Source organism: Aspergillus alliaceus, assembly GCF_009176365.1.
Source record: "Aspergillus alliaceus strain CBS 536.65 unplaced genomic scaffold BDW43scaffold_8, whole genome shotgun sequence".
Taxonomy (NCBI): Eukaryota; Fungi; Ascomycota; class Eurotiomycetes; order Eurotiales; family Aspergillaceae; genus Aspergillus; species Aspergillus alliaceus.
This window is the reverse complement of record NW_022474691.1, coordinates 14662-28299: the sequence shown is the minus strand read 5'-3', so window position 1 is coordinate 28299 and position 13638 is coordinate 14662. Positions and strand designations below refer to the sequence as shown.

The following is a 13638-nucleotide window of genomic DNA, read 5'->3' as shown; positions in this document are numbered from 1 at the left end:
GGAACTGATTCCACCAAATCCATTAGCTGTACAGCGTCTTGAGCAAGTTGTTGACCCCCAGATCCTGTCAGAAACACCTCTAGAGGCAATGAATGATCTAGGGGCTTTACGTGCCCGGTTTTATTTCTCATTTGCTACGCGAAGCTCAGTCTTTTGGTTTCGTAGTAGAATTAATTCATGCTGGTAGATCCGGCCACTTTTGCGAGCCTTCGAACTGCTGCGGTTGGAGGGCTTGCGGAGTTGCGATCAACAAGCTGTCAGTTAAGCTGCATCCGCTTTTGCACCTTAGTAGTAGTATAAGGAGCCTTTGCAGTCCATTCCCCAGTCCTATTTAAAGGCCCATGATACGTAGAGGGTCTGCGAGTAAGAAAGACAGGTAGCTGTGCCCTGGGGTTCAAATACTATCAGCAGGTGTAGGTAGATTTTCTACCTTTCCTGGGTTGGACGGGGGAAGAAGAAACTATTTTGTGCCTACCGTGGGGATACTAGAAGTGCAAATCGCACTATCCAAGTTACACAACGTCCTTCGTTGCAGAAAAATATCATAATTTTCCAGCAGCTCAGGAAATCATCGGCACATTCCATTTCCCAAATGGGCCAATGTTGCATTGACCACCCGTGCTTGAGGGGCAATCAAGAGCATTTATCGCATACTTCCATTCTCGTACTGTATCAAAGAATTGAAGAGCTCTGAAAAAGGCCTTCGATTAAGGTGTCTTACCATCCCCCCAGTATGTAGCTGATCGGAGCGCTTAAGTGCGCCATGCTTGTACGTTCATATTTAGCAATGTGTCTAATATCCTGACTTGAGCTGGGCTCTCTCTCTTTTGGCCTTCGAGCCATCAATTTCAAAACCATCGTGTCTTCATCATAATAGGTCGGCCACTCTTTTAGTAGAACTCAACCCCAAACAAATAGCGTCACGAGTTCTCCAAGTGGTGACGTTTTAAAGTGCATGTTTCATTTGCTACCGTCGTGGCCTGAAAAGTGGGGGTGTCAAATTCTAGGCTTGTTTTCTAGGACCCCAAAGGATTATTCTTGGGGGGATCAGAGCATAGAGCCGAAAAAATAATATACGGGGTGTGGAACAGAGAGAGAGACTGTGGCTTATATAGGTTTGAAATTGAACAGAATAATGACTATATCAATCCTTCCAAAGGATACTGCAGTTGCGCGTATATTATAAGGTCGAAGAGAAGGAATACTGGGACAATAATTATGGCCAAAACACTAGCCTCAAGCAGCAAATCTGTCAGTATTAGTGATATATATTTGGAGAATATGAAAGGGTTATCAGTTATGGCACCTTCTGATACAACGTTATTAACATATAGGGCCTTTGTTGAATATAGTTATATTTAAAATATTATGTATTTCTTACAACTATAGGACTATATACTTTTCCTTGGGCCCCACAATTATATATTAGACAACACTTATATACAGGAGTCTGTATGGTTACCTACGAGGCTATCAACCCCATATGTACAATATAGGACAGTTCGATCACTCTCTTTCTGAGCTAGTTCTCAGATGGAGAAGACAGCATTTGGCTATTTCGTGTTTCTCACTATTGACGAGTGCTCCTCCCTATTTGACAAACAAGGCCTCAATCTTCAGCCGGTCAGTAAGGCACAGAATGTTACTAAGTTTCAGGATCCTAAATTGTATAGCCAAAGTAGCCGAGTCAGCAGTCGACATGCGCTTCACGAAACAGTTAATGAAGTCAATAGAAGGTTGAGCAAGCCAAGAAATTAAAACCAAATCAGCATTGCCTGACTACGTGTGGCCTCGCTGGCTTTGCCGGCGGGTCTCCTTGACGCCACGCCGCTCTACAGGAAATTGACGGTGATACCAAGCAGGTTTCCTGGTTTGAACTTTAATAATGAAACTGGGGTAGATATCATCCCGGAAATATTGCTTGATGTCTCTAATATCAATATAATAAGCTGTCATCACTATAAGTTATTCGGAACAAGGCGAGTGTCAAGGGATTTATGGCTGTTGTTCAAGCCAAGGTAATTCTTAGCTAGGACATAGCTATTGTCTTGTATGCAGTGGCAGGGAACAATGACGATTCGGAAAAGTCGGTCGATCTCTGTTCGGATTACGGGAGCTAAAAATGTCATGGGGGCGGGACTACTGACTACTGAGTGGATTATCCATCGATGATCTGTATGAGGGTAACGTATGTGGGTTGATGGAAGAGCAGTCGATAAGTCTACATGAGACTAAAGTAGTCCTCGGAATTCATTGTTCCTGCCTTGGTCCTATCCCTGGCCCATCCTGCGGATTAATGAATCTAAACACTATATCATATCTTGCACAGATTCTAGTTCATTTCTATTATAGCGGCTAATATGGGCTTAGTATAAGTCAAGGCGGAGGCCAAGGGGCCCCACCTTGACAGGAGATGTCTCATCATCATCAAGCGAAAGTACCTGAGCGGCAAGTGGCGTGCTTACCCAACATCCTCCCCCGGGCCAGCTACTAGGCTGACACTCCAGGTCTGCTGGACAATATTTTGCTTTATTACAAAAGGCCCCTGTCTTGTCCTTCTTAAGCCAGCACCATGGATCACCTCCTTCCCACCCACCACCCACAGGCTTGCCGGTGAAGGGATCACATTTATGCCAGCACACACCTTGTTTCCCCATCGGACCACGCCGTCCGCAGAGGTAGGCGCTGGTTCTGCTGAGCTGGTAGTAGCAGTGGTAGACGTGCTCGTTGAGGAGGGAGTGGGGTCGGAGCCTGAGTCGGAAGTCGGCTTGGCCGTTGGGAACACCGGCACGGCCATAGTTCCCGAGTAGCTTGGGATAATGGCCATGAGCACATTTTCTATTGTCGTGCTGACCTGCTCGCTACCACCCAAGTTCGGCAGCCGGATAGTCGTGCCATCGACGTTGATGGTTCCTTCCGTCAACGTATACGGCTTGCCCCCAATGATAGTGATCTCCAGGATACTGGGGGTGGTGATGGAGGTCGTTCGGGGGGGGGGGGGAGGGAGGGGGTTATCCATTCGCCCCCTGGTCGTCGTTGGGATCGATCGTGAGACCTGTTAATAATAATAATAATAACAAGATAAAGATATCTATACTATATTAAGATAAGCTCTATAGAGGCAGATTATCTACTCTAGGAAATTAAGCCTACAGGCGAGGCCCATGTGCTTTAAGAATTGTGTTGTGGCTTTTCGTCTCTCTTTATATCTTCCTGAAGTGGATAGATACTATTACGCCAGTGGGGCCGTTATTATTGTGGGTAAATGATGATTATTTAATCTCTCCAACGGCGACCAACCAATTTCCCCCCTTCTTTCCTCCCAATCCTTAACAACCCAATTCAATTCAATCCAACAATGGATCACGCAGCACTGACACCCTTCTGGGGTCCCCAAACATCCTACCTAAAGTATGCTCTAAACCCTAAAACCAAATCTTTCACAGTGACTTATTATCAATCCCAGCTTTTGCGAAGAAGTATGTACAGCAGTACAATGTCAGTAAAAAAAAAAAAAGCCAGTCTAACAAGCCACGTCTTCACAAAGGACTACGTAATAACCAGGTACATTGCGGAATTCATCAACACCCTAAGCAGCTTCGTATACGGTACGTTAATGCAAAAAGGCCCACCATAAAACCTCTCGTTGACCCTGAAAAACCAGTCCTCTACGGGATCTACGGTCTATCAAAGCTCTGTCACAAAAAGCATGCCGGTTCCCGCTCGATCCCCTACTTCGGACTGATCGGGGTAGGAGTATGTTCAGCCGGCTACCATATGACTCTAAAATACCACACCCAGATGTGTACGTCTAGCTCTTATGTCCTTGGAATCTACCGACCATTTCTCACGCAGTCAATAAATATGCAGCGGACGAACTGTCCATGCATCTCCTAACAACACCCCTCCTGTATCGCATCCTTTCTTTCCAAACCACACCCCAGCACACCAGAACAGTAGGGATCATCCTCTCCCTCCTCTTCACGATCGTCATGGTCGTTCACATGGTCATGGATGAATTCCTGCTCCACGCTGTCACCTTCGGTATGGCAGTTTACTTGATCGCGACGCGCACGCTGAAAATTATTCCCCGGCAAATTCCCGACCCGGCCACCCGGAAGAAGGTGCAAAGTATCGCGCTCTTTGGATGCGGTCAGTACTATAGTTTACCTAACAAGTGCTTTGCGTGGATCTTTGTATTGACTAGTTCCAGCGAGTTTTATCTTCGGGTACCTGGTGTGGCTGATTGATGATTTGGCGTGTCGGGTGCTGAGGAGCACGAGACAGACTGTTGGTCTGCCTTTGGCTTTTTTGTTGGAGTTGCATGGGTGGTACGTTTGTTTCAATACTAAGATGGTGTCCGTGTTGCTGATGAGAGGATGTGTAGGTGGCATGTCTTCACAGCTATTGGGGGGTATATTGCTGTTGCGGTTATTGATTTGATTACATCCGGTGAGATGCATCATGACCCTATTGGGCAGCTTGCCTGGCCGCTTCCTGTTGCGGCGAGGTTGGCAGGAGGAGCGACCGAAGTGAAGAAACGGAATTAGACCTAGCGACTAGAGGTGGAGGAGAAGGTAAGGGAGGAGAAGGTAAGGGAGGAGAAGGTAAGGGAGGAGAAGGTAAGGGAGAAGGTAACAGTGGCGAGTTAGGGTAAGGCCAGATAGATAGTAGATTGTGCTCTAGGAGGGAGGATCAAGCATGACGAACTGGTGGAATGGAGGAAGTGTCTGATACCTCTAAATAGGGATGTATAACATTTGAATAAGTTGGTTGGGGCTTTTTGACCTGGCTGAGGCTAGTTCTAAACAAGACGGGAAGTAATTCCACTAGAGAACAGATTCGCTCAAGGTTCTAGTCTCTGCGCGTTATATAAGCTCATATAAGACAATGCCTCAATCAGTAGGGTTGACAGTGCGTGGGCGCAACCGACTCTTCCAGTTGACAGACAAGGGAACCCTTTAAGTTTAGGAGGAATTTGAAGAAATTGAACCAACTGAGGGGATTCCCACGGGAGTCCAGTATGACATGGATGAGCAAAGTCTTACCTAGGTGCGGTCTGTTGTGCCTGTCCCTGCAGCTTTCTGCGACGTATTCATAGAACTTTCTTTTACTGCTTGAAACGGTGCTTTATTATTCATGGTCTAGGATTCGGGAGACCCCTGTCAGTCCCCACCGTACTAACAACAGCCCTACAAGGATAATAGTCAGACATTCTAGAATGGGTACGGAGCACACCATGGCCAGTTTGATTGACTCCACAATATCAATCTTGTCGCAATAATTATAATTTAGTAGATTTACATATTCCCCTTTAGTACACGTGCATCTTCTATTTTCTGGTGAATTTAACCCTTCCTTCTTCCCTCGCATATGCCTATCTTGTACTTCCTGCTGATTCTTGTACCCGTCAAGCGACTGTCTAGTAGAAGGGTCCTCTCCTCCAATATAACTACCTTCTGTCCCGACAGAGACGGGGGAGCTTTCGCAATTTCTACCCAACTAATAATTCCAGGTATACTAGACAAGGATCCAGGATACCTATAGTTTAATAATTAAGAACAACAAGGAATATGCGCAGCAAGGATATGGAATCCGTGAGAGGAACAGATGTGGGAAACATATAGCGAGTCACGATTTCCTAGAATTGCACGCAGATCACTACCCCTCTCTTCTCTTCTGTCTGAGCTGAGACAATGAAGCTCTACGCTTTCTTTCAAGCCATCGCTGTCTTTGCTGCTCTCGCATCGGCGAGACCCTTTTAAGTTCGCTCCGCAGATGATGGCTCCATCAGAATCCCCGTGATGGGCGTACCAGAACCCGAAAAGCGAGATAGTAGGTCCATCAGGATCCATGTAAAAGGCGTACCTGAGCCAATCCCTAAAGACTAACAGATTGTAGTGGGTGAGTGCAACAACATTTTAAGATAGACATGATGTCATCAAACCCTATGCGGAGTAGATGTCACTCTGGCCCAAGACGTGCTTACGCGAAGGATATGCAGATCACATGGTTCAGGCTGCTCGGAATAGATTGCTGTGTTTTAGCTCATGGTGTTAAGGCTTGGGTGTGGCGTGGGAAATAGCGTATGAGAACTATCTTAAGGACGTGGATCATGAACGAAATATACAGTCGGATATTCTCAACAGATAGTCGAGTAACTACTTCACTTATGCCTAGTGGGCGAGATGATAGTAACCTTACTATCCAGGCGTAATTTCTATGTAAGTATTTATACACCAGTAGAGTACAAGAATAGGGTTGGTAAGAACCTAAATCTAAAAGTGCTAATTATAGGCTTTCCCTTTTCAAACCCTTAGAATACGGCACTAAGTTTTATAGGGCAGCTTATGAGGCTTAGAAGGCTTAGAGGTAAAAGCTTATATCGCAGTTGGTAGCTTCTCTGCTCCCTATTCTACGGGAGGGAGCCGTACGGACTCTTAAGGATTAGATTCTAGAGAGAGAATCTATTGGTTGGAACTAAAACTTATAGTTATGTTTTTTTGGTATGAATCGGATCCTCACGCGACTGTAGTAGAAGGAAAGGATATCCAGCCTTCAGTTTCTACTAGAGGCTACTGACCGATGAGGGAACTGGTCATGACCTTGGCCCTAGGCTTAGGAAACTCAGTTATCCCTTCTATTACTCAACAAGGCTTTTTAAATATGACTGAAAGTTGAGTGTTTGTTCATATTAGGATGTTGTTCAATTGTACCTCGCACATCCTCATAAACAAACGGACCATAAGCCTATAGCGAGATAGGTTTTGGACTTAACACTCCGCAAGTATACTTCGTCACGCCCCTCTCTAACATAGGATCTACTAACCTACTCTCCAACCAGTTGGACGAATCAAGCTTGAAGGTGATAATACAACGACTTAAATGTTCATAGTTCATCCTTCATCACAACACATTCTCGTGGCTCTCTACACCGTCTGCCTATAATCATGCTATTCTGAATTCTCGGAAGTTACAAAATGCCTTCTCTGCGTCCTCGGTGTCGTCCCTCAAAACCTTAGATGACCCCAGTCTCTTCCCGATGCGATCCCAGTCCTGCTCTGAAAGCCGCAGGAAATCTTTAGGATGCATGTTAACTAATGTATGTATAAAGTCAAGACATACAGCTGCCGCCTGGACTCGATATTTATCCACGAAGATTCCACCATTTAATAATGCCTCCGGCACGTCTGCCAGCAGTGACATCTCAGCCTGGTTCGTAAGTTAATGTGGAATAGTTTTCACAGGAAGGGCGCTTACCAATCGACCTGTGGCAAAGAGTACCCTGATAGGCCTCTCAACCTGTACCGAAGCCCACAGCTGTGGCGCGAAGATCTTCCCATAGTATTCGCCTTTCTGGAGATCCTCACGAGAGCACGGATATTGCCCGCACCTCGACCCACATTGTCAATTAGAACCCTGTATAATGTCGCTGGCTTTACATGAGGAGACATCGTACCTCTACTAACTCATATTACTTATACTAGACCGATTCTTCTTCACTTTATAATCAGGAAAAAGACAGGAAGATAGACCCGCAAATAGCTCCCCTATATCTAATTTTCACCCAATGATAAACAGTACGTACTGAGCTCTCTCTCACACATACACAAGACCCGGCCCCCACCTTGGCATCCGAACCGGTCTGCCCGTTAAGACCTGAAACTTACGATCAAGCTCAAGTCCCAAGGCACTATATCTCCAGCACGGGGTCGAATTCTGCTCGCTCTTAAAATATACTCTCCGTCGACCAGCGGAAGATGATAACCCGAGGCCTTTTGTCTTGGTGTGGTCCCCCCTCAACGAGGGCTACAGTCAAGATAGATTCCTACTTCTACGACAAACCCCAGACGGCAAGCTGGAAAAGGTGACCGTCTCAGACGCGATCCAAGAACCGTTAGACGTCATGACCATAAAGTACCCAGTCGACGTTACAACGCCAAAGCCCGGCGAATCCGTCACGTATAACCAGACTTGTACCCGGCGAAGCATATGAGCTTGTCTGGCCCGGGACGAAGACTCGGCTCCGGGACTGGGGAAGCCCAACCGACCATGTGCGCTCGCAGCTGGGGGCGAATCCGGACCAGCCGGATCTGATCATATTGAGGGGTGCGAGTGACATGTTTACGTATGAGGAGATAGAGGCGCCGGTCGCCAATCATCGACTATCCACTCCACCAGTCCTGTCGTCAGACTGAGTGTAGGTATATAGTTTCGTCCGGGGCTATTGTGCCGATTTTCCCGCGTCGAAATCCCCATCCTGGACATTCCACTCGAATGCTAATTCTGTATCCTTTTCAAACAGGACGCCGCCGTCCTTAGCGTAGAGCTCACCGGCCTGGAAGCCATTACCCTAAGGGGAAACCACTCTGCCTCGATCCATATTCCCTACCACTGGGATCCAACCGACCGGCCGATAATACTCCGCTCCCATGTACTCCGGCTTAAGTATCGGCCCTATCGTCTAGAGGATGGATACTGGCAGCTTTGGGAGAATGAATGTCCCGAGTTATTCCTAGATGGCCCTGATATCACGGTGAGAGTGGCGCAGGATGGGGATATCGTGGCTCTGAGGCCGGGGGAATGCTGGAGTGACTCTTGGGGGACCCTAGAGGAGATCGATCACTGGGAAGTTGGAGATACATGGCGGTATTGGTTCAAGGGTGGTACGGTCGATTATGGGGGAGCGGAAGAACATGTCGACACGACTGTCAAGGTGCCACCGCATCCTTGGGGGAGGGTTACTGGACCAGCGGATAATGGGGGTCAGCCTCAGCTTGTTATACCTGCGTCAAATGCGATTGAATCTCGCATTGTAGAGGAACGAAACATGGTCTGTACTCTCAGGGGCTCTTGTTGCAATGAAACGAGCAAACGAGTCGGGGGATGACTGTGGGGAATGGTCTAATATATGTATGCTCTTGAGAACAGCTTGGAAGCTACTTAGGTAGCGTTTCGGTTCTTCCCGATATCCTTGAATCGCCGATTGGCTCAGGGTCGCAAATTTTCGAAGTATGTCTCAGGGTCATTTTCCGCTCTTAGGTCGTATTACTAGTAAGCACTAAGGATCTAGTGTACAAAGGAATTAACTGATTGATGGAATGTCCAATTCATACTATTAGTGATGCTACCCTAATCATCGTACGCTTGGCCATTGGTTCGTTATCACCCCGGAAGTTCCCTGGAGAGTCAGCTAGGGCTGCCAAGTTAGCGCTGCGCCCAAATGTCCAAATGTCCACTAACCATATAACTGTAAGCACTATCAGAGATTTTCTAAGTCTGCTCAGTGTTCAATCGAAACAGACTCCCGTTAAGAGATTGGGTACCTGCATTAGCCCTTCCAACCCGTCAGGACTCAGCAGGGTGTCCCTGGAACTACCCCTTCGGTCTTCGAATCCACATAGGTTACCAGTTAGTTCGCCTGCTTTAAAGGGTTTCCAGCCCTTTCATTCACTCTTTCTGGATCAAGATTTATCCTCCGTTAATACGTCAACATCCTACATTGCATCACAACGGAAAAAGACCCACATCCGGGGATGCACTACCGAAGCTTCCGCCAAGTTGCCTTCGCTGCCTTGGTATTCATCTCTGGACAAGTAGCCCTCGCCGACCTCGGGATCGAGGTGAACAATGTCGGTATGTACAGAGCTCGAAGATCTGAAGCCCTAGACACCCATCCTCACATGAAATTCGGTAGACTCGTTGAAGCAAGCTGGCAAGGCAGTCGCCGCCCCCATGATGGAATTCTACAAACAGAATCAAACCGAGGGCATTCCCGGCAAGCTGACAGGCACGTGGTATGTAGCCGGGAGCATGTTCATGACATTGATTCAGTTCTGGCAAGCGTCAGGCGACGACACCTACAACTCCGTTGTGTCGCATGACCTAATGTTCCAGGCTGGTGAGAACTATGACTATCAATCCAAGAATGTCAGCCAATGGCTGGTATGTTTTAACTTTCCTGTAGCAGTTGTGCTGTAAGGATCATTAACTCAAGCCAGGGCAATGATGACCAAATGTTCTGGGCTCTAGCAGCCATTACAGCCTCGGAGTCAGGATTTCCAGAAATCTCGGGGAAGCCGTCGTGGACATCACTTGCTCGTGTAGTGTTCAACTTGCAAGTGGAGAGATGGGACAACGAGTTCTGTCATGGCGGTATGCGATGGCAGCTATGGCCTTACCAAGGAGGAGGCTACAGGATGAAAAATGCCATATCTAATGGTGGGCTTTTCGAGCTAGCTGCCAGACTCGCTCGATTCACCAAGAATGAGACCTATGCTGAATGGGCAGATAAGATCTGGGACTGGTCTGCTAGCACGCCTCTTCTGCAGACGGATCGTTGGTACATCGCCGATTCAACCTCCAATGAGAATAATTGCACCGATGCGGGAAACCAACAGTGGTCGTACAATTATGGTACCTACCTCGCTGGCGCAGCGTTCATGTATAATCATGTATGGAGCTTCCTTTTCTTTTCCCCCAGGATACAGAAGCTGACCAATCCAGACAAACGGTGCGGAAAAATGGCTCAAGCGCGTTGACGGGCTTTTAAACTCGGTGTTAACGACTTTCTTCCCAAAGGAAGGCAATGGGCTTGTGCTCTCTGAAGTCGCCTGTGAACCAATCTTGACATGCGACCGGAACCAGCTTGGCTTCAAGGGTTACGTTGCCATGTGGCTAGCGTTCACGGCCATCATGGTTCCCTCGACCAGGGACCTGATCACACCAAAGCTGCAAGGATCCGCTGCGGCCATCTCGAAGCAGTGCTCAGGGGGAACTCAAAATCTCTGCGGCGAAAGATGGTATTCTCCTGAGCCGGTGGGCCCAACCGGGTTGGAAGTACAAATGGCTGCTTTGGGTGGAATCACGGGCAATTTGATGCTCTTCGAAGTAAAATCGCCCAAGACGATCGAGAACAATCCAGATGCCACGGAGCATGAAATTGAGCACCATAATGAGCAACCAAATAAACCTAAGCCTATCACTATTAGAGATCGAGCAGGGGCGGGGATCGCCACAGCTGTGCTAGTAATTTTCATTGCGGGCACCGTAACATGGATGGTAACTTCATAGTGTACCAGAACCGCTTCTAGAAGGGCGTTTCATAGTTCGGGACATATATTCTATTGCATTGTGATACTTCTCTCCTCTACGTAATATAGAGTTAGGTCCTTAAGCCCTAAGTCATGCTTCTATTAACTAGGAATACGTCAGCACAATAAGTACCAAAGATAATGAAGAGAGCAGCACCCCTGTTAAATACATGTACAGATACATGAGGATTAACCCCTTTTCAGATGGTTACAATGGGCTTAATCCACAGAATCACCCGCAAAATAAGCCTTGCCTTGGGTCAATAAGAATTAAGAGCTGGCTCTTCAACACGACTAAACCGGCCAATTCCAGCATTCCTAGAGACACAAAGTTGTCCTATGGCCGTTATTCAACCTAGGAGACGATTGTCCCAGCAGACGGTAGGTACACGGTAGGTAGCAGGAGATCTCAATTCGCAATCAAAGAGGACAGAGAGGGAAATGAAAGAGCAAAAATCATCCAACCGCATTAGTATGACTGTGCTCACCCAAGGCCACTGGTGGGCGCCTAGCCTCTCTTAGTGGCCCTTCAGGTCCCCCTTCAGGGACCTAAATATCATCACTTGCAGGATTAGAAAGCACATTTCGACTTCTGCGTCAACTAAGGCGGCCATGGTATTGTGCAGTATGGTGTCCGCCGAGTTCCCATTCTATTTTTGCTCCATCTCACCAGGTTCTGTCTTTATACTGATCATAAATAGCCCCACGAATGATCGATATCCTTCTCCTAGCAACCACATTCAATAACCGCGACGTTACCCAGAGGCTTCAAAGCGATTTGGCTTGAAAACCACGATAATTCAAAATTTAAAAATCTATTCTTTATTGTACTAGAAGGGGATATGACTGAGCCCTTAGGTATTTTGATATACAGAAAGTACCATTTGGACTTAGTTAGCTGCTGTTCATTCTGTTAGATTTGTCGCAAATCACCAAGGCGCTGTGTCCCCGTGGGATCTTGTGTTGTAGGATCATATCAATAGTGAATAGAGCGAACTTGGTGCCTCAAGGAAGGATTCGGCCTAGGCCCTGGCAGCCTGTAAAAACAGGTCAGATATCTAGGAGCAAGGGAAAAAGCGTCTGAATTCTTTGGCCATCCCAGGCCATCACCTTAGAAAGAGATTAAATGGTAGTGAATTGTGTGCTAGGATTATCTACATGTGACTATATGAGATGAAGGAGATCCGTCCATTTTCATGGCCGAGCGCAAGGACACTACCTTTCAATGCCAAACTTTTCGCTCGGTACTCTGCAGGAAGCCACAGAATCCTTTTACCTTGAAGGCATATCCACTGATGGTCTTGGATTGATATATTAACATTTTTTTCAGACCAAGCCCAAAAAGAATGACCCTCAAGGGTCTGGTGCAGCTCGCCTGTACTGGGATCCCAGAGCTTGACAGACTTATCAGCAGACCCGGATGCCAGGAGCCGACCATCAGGTGAGAAAGTGACCGACCGAACCCAACCAGAATGGCTCTTAAGGGTCCTGCGCAGCTCGCCTATACTGGGATCCCAGAGCTTGATGGTCTTATCAGAAGAGCCGGATGCCAGCAGCCGATTATCAGAAGAGAAAGTGACTGACCAAACACAATCGGAATGGCCCTCAAGGGTCTGGTGCAGCTCGCCTGTACTGAGATCCCAGAGCTTAATAGTCTTATCAGCAGAGCCGGATGCCAGCAGCCGACTATCAGGTGAGAAAGCGACGGATATAACCCAAGAAGAATGACCCTTAAGGGTCTGGCGCAGCTCGCCTGTACTGAGATTCCAGAGCTTGATAGTCCAATCAGCAGAGCCGGATGCTAGCAGCCGGCCATCAGGTGAGAAAGTAACACACTCAACCCAACCAGAATGGCCTTTAAGCGTCTGGTGCAGCTCGCCTGTACTGGGATCCCAGAGCTTGATAGTCTTATCAACAGAGCCGGATGCCAGCAGCCGACCATCAGGCGAGAAATTGACAGAACCAACTGAACCAGAATGGCTCTTAAGGGTTTTGCGCAGCTCGCCTGTACTGGGATCCCAGAGCTTAATGGTCTTATCAGAAGAGCCGGAAGCCAACAGCCGACCATCAGGTGAGAAGGTGATGGACAGAACCCTACCAGAATGGCCCTCAAGGGTCTCGCCTGCGCTGGGATCCCAGAGCTTGATGGTCTTATCAGCAGAGCCGGATGCGAGCAGCCGACAGTCAGGTGAGAAAGTAACCGACAGAACCCAACGAGAATGGCCCTCAAGGGTTTGGCGCAGCTCGCCTGTACTGGGATCCCAAAGCTTGACAGACTTATCAGCAGAGCCGGATGCCAGCAGCCGACCATCAGGTGAGAAAGTGACCGACCAAACCCAACCAGAATGGCCCTTAAGGGTCCTGCGCAGCTCGCCTGTACTGGGATCCCAGAGCTTATTGGTCTCACCATCAGAGCCAGATTCTAGCAGACCATCGGGCGAGAAAGTGGCAGACTGAACTGAAGTAGAATGGCCCTCAAAAGAACCATCCCCATCAGAACCGTCCTCATCAGAAACGTCCTCATCAAAAATGTCCTCATCAGAAA

At 47.7% G+C, this 13638-nt stretch overlaps 5 protein-coding genes across 5 annotated transcripts; 3 read left to right on the top strand and 2 right to left on the bottom strand.

The window, feature by feature from the left end:
* Positions 1-2461: 2461 nt before the first annotated feature.
* BDW43DRAFT_308095 (uncharacterized protein) lies at positions 2462-3019 on the bottom strand (the record flags this gene model as incomplete). Its single annotated transcript, XM_032046405.1, has 1 exon — positions 2462-3019. One exon carries the CDS (start codon positions 3017-3019, stop codon positions 2462-2464), a length of 558 nt encoding a protein of 185 aa, XP_031903249.1.
* Positions 3020-3345: 326 nt separating this feature from the next.
* Positions 3346-4809, top strand: BDW43DRAFT_266889 (ceramidase). The gene is made up of 7 exons (XM_032040924.1): positions 3346-3411; positions 3467-3479; positions 3548-3608; positions 3665-3805; positions 3871-4152; positions 4214-4331; positions 4388-4809. The coding sequence occupies exons 1-7, from the start codon at positions 3359-3361 to the stop codon at positions 4548-4550; spliced, it is 831 nt and encodes a 276-aa protein (XP_031903248.1). The 5' UTR covers positions 3346-3358; the 3' UTR covers positions 4551-4809.
* A 2366-nt stretch (positions 4810-7175) lies between these two features.
* BDW43DRAFT_308093 (uncharacterized protein) lies at positions 7176-8890 on the top strand (the record flags this gene model as incomplete). The annotated part of the gene is made up of 3 exons (XM_032046404.1): positions 7176-7219; positions 8143-8200; positions 8306-8890. The coding sequence occupies 3 exons, from the start codon at positions 7176-7178 to the stop codon at positions 8888-8890; spliced, it is 687 nt and encodes a 228-aa protein (XP_031903247.1).
* A 370-nt stretch (positions 8891-9260) lies between these two features.
* BDW43DRAFT_266883 (glycoside hydrolase family 76 protein) lies at positions 9261-11504 on the top strand. The gene is made up of 4 exons (XM_032040923.1): positions 9261-9636; positions 9698-9945; positions 10002-10454; positions 10507-11504. The coding sequence occupies exons 1-4, from the start codon at positions 9537-9539 to the stop codon at positions 11071-11073; spliced, it is 1368 nt and encodes a 455-aa protein (XP_031903246.1). The 5' UTR covers positions 9261-9536; the 3' UTR covers positions 11074-11504.
* A 743-nt stretch (positions 11505-12247) lies between these two features.
* BDW43DRAFT_308091 (WD40 repeat domain-containing protein) lies at positions 12248-13627 on the bottom strand (the record flags this gene model as incomplete). The annotated part of the gene is made up of 1 exon (XM_032046403.1): positions 12248-13627. A coding segment is annotated over one exon (1380 nt), but the record flags the coding sequence as incomplete, so codon positions are not given.
* Between the last annotated feature and the right edge of the window lie 11 nt (positions 13628-13638).